Source organism: Rutilus rutilus (assembly GCF_951802725.1).
Source record: "Rutilus rutilus genome assembly, chromosome: 7".
Classification (NCBI taxonomy): Eukaryota; Metazoa; Chordata; class Actinopteri; order Cypriniformes; family Leuciscidae; genus Rutilus; species Rutilus rutilus.
The window spans coordinates 1,388,930-1,394,970 of record NC_140221.1 but is presented as its reverse complement, the minus strand read 5'-3'; the positions used below and the strand labels follow the sequence as shown (position 1 = coordinate 1,394,970).

At 37.4% G+C, this 6,041-nt stretch overlaps 1 protein-coding gene across 4 annotated transcripts in view; it reads right to left on the bottom strand.

The window, feature by feature from the left end:
• Nucleotides 1-1,161: 1,161 nt before the first annotated feature.
• Nucleotides 1,162-6,041, bottom strand: part of eng (endoglin) — a 58,897-nt gene continuing 54,017 nt past the window's right edge. For all 4 annotated transcript variants that reach the window (XR_014628043.1, XR_014628044.1, XM_084415164.1 and 1 more), the window contains 2 exons: nt 5,725-5,772; nt 1,162-3,213 (listed from right to left, as the gene is read on the bottom strand). Coding sequence is in view for 2 of the 4 variants with exons in the window: in XM_084415164.1 (XP_084271290.1) it covers nt 3,077-3,213; nt 5,725-5,772 (185 nt within the window). In the remaining 2 variants the exon portion in view is untranslated. The remainder of the gene's footprint in view (nt 3,214-5,724; nt 5,773-6,041) is intronic.

Genomic DNA, 6,041 nt, shown 5'->3' with positions numbered 1-6,041 from the left:
TGACCAGCGTCGCCCAATAGTGAGCCTACGTGGTGACGTGCAACACAGACGCGCTACAAATAAGCTGATAATACGCGATAAGCAAATAAATGCTGTGATGTTGCATAAGGTTGTCGAAACAATGCCAAGATAACTGCACATAGTAATCAAAGCTAAAGTAGTAGAAAGTAAGTTTCTTTCTTTCTTTCTAACTAATCTTCCTTTATTTCATACTAATCTTTTTTTCTAACTAATCTTCCTTTATTTCTTACTAATCTTTTTTTTCTTTCTAACTAATCTTTTTTTCTTTCTTTCTAACTAATCTTTCTTTTTCTTTCTCTCTAACTAATCTCTTTTTTCTTTCTTTCTAACTAATCTTTCTTTCTAACTAATCTTTCTTTCTTTCTTTCTAACTAATCTTTCTTTCTTTCTAACTAATCTTTCTTTTTTTCTTTATTTCTAACTAATCTTTCTTTTTCTTTCTTTCTAATATTTCTTTCTAATCTCTTTTTTCTTTCTAACTAATCCATTCTTTCTTTCTTTCTAACTAATTTTCCTTTCTTACTAATCTTTCTTTCTTTCAGACTAATATTTCTTTCTTTCTAACTAATTTTCTTTCTTTCTTTGACTAATATTTCTTTCTTTCTAATCTCTTTCTAACTATTATTTCTTTCTTTCTAACTAATCTTTCTTTTTCTTTCTTTCTTTCTAACTAATCCATTCTTTCTTTCTTTCTTTCTTTCTTTCTAACTAATCTTCCTTTCTTACTAATCTTTCTTTCAGACTAATATTTCTTTCTTTCTAATTAATCTTCCTTTCTAACTAATTTTCTTTCTTTCTTTATGACTAATATTTATTTATTTCTAATCTATCTTTATTTCTAACTAATATTTCTTTCTTTCTAACTAATCTTTCTTTCTTTCTTTCTTTCTTTCTAACTAATCTTTCTTTCTAACTAATCTTTCTTTCTTTCTACTACTAGTCCAATTGAAATAATAGTGACTTACTTTGGTCAGGCAGTGTAATATACTGTATATGTGCAGAACAGAGTGAAGATGAACAAAACTTTAATGTACAAAACTTCTGCTTCCACTTCTTTTGGCAGTTCTGCAATTCCCAGAACAGGACATTCCCAGAACATCACCGGAGAAGCAATAAATAAACTGTAATGACATTAGGAGGCGTTGTTTTCATGATTTAATTTAAAGTAATATGTCAAATTGGATAAAAATAATTCTTCAAAATGGGGAAACCTTGAACAAATATGACCAGATAATGACCGTTCGGGAAGTGCTTTAAATGGTAACGTTCCAGAGAAAACAGAAACATGCAATACAAATGTTATTTATAAAAGTTGATATAACAATGCAGTATAAAACAGTTTACATACAGACACAAATAATTATATGAACATACAAGAATACCACAGATATTGCACCAAATGCTCAAGTGGCATTTTCCTGCTTTTCACATCCAGCCGATATTAAAGGATCAGTTCACAGCTGTGCGCTTCATTTACACACCACACACACAGAAAATGATTAAAATTTGGCTCTGTTCCTCAATACAAAACTATCAGATGATTTCAGAAGACGTGGGATGTGGTGCATGAATACTTTTATGCTTTTATGCTTTTTGACGCTCGACAGCCTCTGTCTGCAAAAGAGCAGCGTGAACATTGTGCTAAACGTCTCCTTTTGTGCTCCACCGATGAAAGAAAGTCACACACACACACACATACACACATACACACAAATAAAATTAATACAAATACATGAATAAATTCACATGAAATGCATAGTATACAGTATACTGTTGTAATAAGCTACATCACAAGAGTTTTTGGTTTTGTCGGGCTCATTTTCACTTCTTCAAATATAAAAACTCAAATATGAAAACTTTTTATACTTTAAAATTTACTATATACTGAATCTACAGCATAATGCATATACTGTACATATAATAGCCACACACACTTTTTTTGAGGTAACGTAGTTACATTGTACTTGCTCAAATAAGTACTCAGAATATTAATTAACCATGTACTTACTATAGAGTAACGGTTGTGGTTTGGTTTACTTGTAATTCTGCATAATTTACTGTTATTAAAATAGTAAGTACATGCAGTAACGTGTAACTACGTCACCTCAAAATAAAGAGTTACAAAAAAAAACTGATTTGAAGTTGCTTAATTACTATTGCTAATAACCACATTTTCATGACAAAGTTACAAAATGTAATGAACACACCATTTGATCTATGGTAAGTGTTTGATTTGAGAAAAAAAAAAACACCCATACGAATCTCATGAAAACATCTTGGGTCATATTTCACCCCATAATCAAAAGCATTTTTCATAGAGAAAATGAAGGATTCTTAATTTATTATTTATTACAGCCATAATATTTATATTTAAATGAACAATTTTCAATTTAGCAATGCAACAAATACTACTATGATCCAAAAAAAAATCAGTAATAAGAATGAGATTGCAATGCAAAAAAAGTCTTATAATTAATTTTGGCTTTGCATTGATTTGGGGGTTAAATATGCAAATTATTTCATGAGATTCATGCAGCCACTGTTTCTAGTTTTGGTCAAGCAAATATTTAACAGATCTACATCCATAGAGACTCGAGGTAGCCATTTTCCAATCTGTCCCATGCATGTGAGAGTACAGTAAGAACTCTAAAAATAAAAATCCATTTTATTATCGCTGTTTTGATTTGTTTGAATGCTTCATCATATCACATCATGATTGTTATGGGAGACGAGGCGGTCTGTCTGACGTTTGTTTGTTCGTCTCTTTGAGCCGCGAACTGATGCGTCATGTGCTGTTTGTCTGTGAAGTCTTCTGTCGCCTCCATCAGAGAGGCTCCGGCACAAGAATGCCACGAATTTCCTGTTAGTTCCTGGGGGTTATGCGTTGTTTTTCCTGTCTCTGGGAGCCAAGCGTTTTCTTTTTTTATTCTTCGTCCCCGCTGACTTCCCGTAGCCGGCGGAGCGAGTGGAGTGTGTGAGGTACAGGGAACGTTTCTCTGGCTTTCTCCCGGCGTGGAGAGGGACGTTGTGGTTGTGTTATGGTTGTGTTATGACGTTATGCCATGCTGCTGGTGGGTGTGCTCTGGGTGCTGCCGATGCTGGCGTTGGCACTGCTGTCCTCAGATGGAGACGGGTGGGTGGGCACGGGCTGGCGTTTGGTCAAACCACATGGGCATCCGGAGAGAGAAAGCACTGGACAAAACACAGGGAATATTCAATTCAGTTCACATTTATGTGTATAGCGCTTTTCACAATACACATCGTTTTAAAGGGGTGGTATAATGCCCTTTTCACAAGATGTGAAATGAGTTTCTGATGTCCCCAGAGTGTGTATGTGAAGTTTTAGCTCAAAATACCCCACAGATATTTTTATATAGCATGTTAAAATTGTCACTTTTTGAGGGTGAGCAAAAACGCACCGTTTTTTTGTGTCTGTCCCTTTAAATGCAAATGAGCTGCTGCTCCCGGCACAGGGGGCGGAGCTTCAAGAGCTCATGTGTTTTCAGTGTGTGTCTGTGTGAGGTAATCGGAGCTGCTAACACACAAACACACACGGAAAATTTCAAAAACTTTTAGCCTTTTATGTTCAAACCGGAGTCAGACAATGATGGAGAGACTCAAGAAGAAGTGACAACATGTAAAATGCAACATGACATTTCTGAAGGGTTAGTTGATGAATTTACGTTGTTGAAGTGGAGTTATTTTCTAGTCATTGATTAGCATATCCTGTCATGATAATCTATAAATCGCGTTTCCGTGAAAATGCATGAGTCTATATTACAATTTAGGGCGTTTGAAACCTGAGAGTCCGCACAAGATCCGAACCAAAGTTCATGTTTTGATCCATTGTATACATTCGGTAAGTTTTGGTTTGGTTTCACATTGCAATTATGCGAGCGCACTTAAGAACTTTACATACACACTTGCGTCCTGTCGTCATCATCTATGTGGGCTGCATCTTGACATTGATTGGTTTGTAAACGGACGTGCGTCTGACGTCAGTGTGTTGTCAAGTCGCCGGGTAACTTTGACAAGAATGAATGAACAGAAGCATAACATTGCCACTGTACTGTTATTATTACGGCATTACTCCCTGCAGCACCAACTATACTCAAGGCTAATGAACGTCCTCGTTGTGCGAACATTTTATCGTCGCCGGCAGGAAAGGAGGAGAAGACTGCGAGCAATCCTGCGGGAACCACCGGATCTTCCTGTAAATGGTCTGAAAGTACCTCTTTGCGTCTGACCAAATTTCGTCTGTTTGGTCCGGACCGTGGTCCGGGGGAGGGTTCACACCTGTAATTTTGATTCGGATCAAACTGAAAAGTCTGAAAATCCGGACCAAACAAGGTAGGTGTGAAAGGTACAGTCAAACCAAAAACTATAGACCTTCTGTAGCTCCGCCCCTTTTCAGCGCTGCCCTCGTTGTCTTTTGACTTCCGGTCTGTATTTTCACAGCGATTTTGCGTATTTATTAATGAACGGCTCGTTTTAAAATCTTCCCGGTCGACTGACATTTGTTAAGACATCTGCTTTAAACATTACAATCCTCATGATAACTTTCGTTAACTTTACATTAAGTAAATCCACTTCAAAAGCTAATTACTCCTGGACAGCAGCGCCATAGAAATATACAGAGCGACCGCACAAACGGAAGTTAAAAGACAATATTCTAAAGATGGCGGCGCCCCCGTTTCTCTGGCGCATAAGGTCTGTACTGACAACAGATATCATTTTTTTGCCGTTTTTTTGGCATTTGGTCAAACCACATGGGCATCCGGATAGAGAAAGCACTGGACAAAACACAGGGAATATTCAATTAGTGCTGGGCGGTATACCAGGTCACAGGGGCACCGCTTGCAGTTTTGGGTCCTATGAAAGAATATGAGGTTGGACCCCTACCGCACCCTTTCCATTAATAAACTCGATCTCTGGGGGCCCAAAAGTGCGTGGGCCCTTAAATTCGTCCTAATGTATTAGTTTAAACAATGTAATAATTTAATGCAGAAACATTACTCATTGAAGTAATGTTTGTTAACAAATGTGACCCTGGATCACAAAACCAGTCTCGAGTCGCACGGGTATATTTGTGGCAACATTGTATGGGTCAAAATTATCGATTTTTCTTTTATGCCAAAAATCATGAGGATATTAAGTAAAGATCATGATCCATGAATATATTTTGTAAATTTCCTACCGTAACTATATAAAACATGTATTTTTGTGAGTGAATGCAGCACAATCGCCAACATAAATGAACAACTTTAAAGGAGATTTTCTCAATGTTTAGATTTTTTTGCTCCCTCAGATTCCAGATGTTCAATAGTTGTATCTCGGCCAAATATTGTCCAATCATAACAAACCACACATCAATGGAAAACTTATTTATTCAGCTTTCAGATGATGCATACATCTTAATTTAAAAAAAATTGACCCATGTGACCATTTTTTTGGTTTTGTGGTCCAGGGTAACAAATGATTATGCCATTTAGAAAAATGCAGCATTGGTGCATGTTGATTCAGAGTTTGCGTCATCTGAAGTCTTCGCAGGAGTTGGCGCCGTCTCTCATATATTGAGCGCAATCCACCAAAACAAATAAGGACAGATTTCCACAGCGACTATCGTGCGAAGCGATCGCACCTCAAGGAAATGCGACAGGAAAAGAGCAGAGGAAGTGTGCAGAAGAAAAGATTGAGGTTTACCTGAGAGTTCGGCCGCTGTTGATCTCATTCCCAGAGCCACAGGATGCCCTGAAACACATGCACACATCAGACCACGAGTCTAGAAGCTCATGAAGGGATCGCTTATATTCAGGACTTTTCCAAAAGTCCAGGGGTCTCATTTATAAACGTGACGAAGGCATGTTTCCGACCCCGTTTTGCCACTTCCCAAGCAAAGGTTGTGATCTATTAAAAACAAACTTGTCGGAGAATGCGCACCTGTAAGTAAACTCTGAGCCATGCATACGTCAGGCGACGCCGATGGCGAACTGAGGGACTGACGGCAGACGCTTCACATC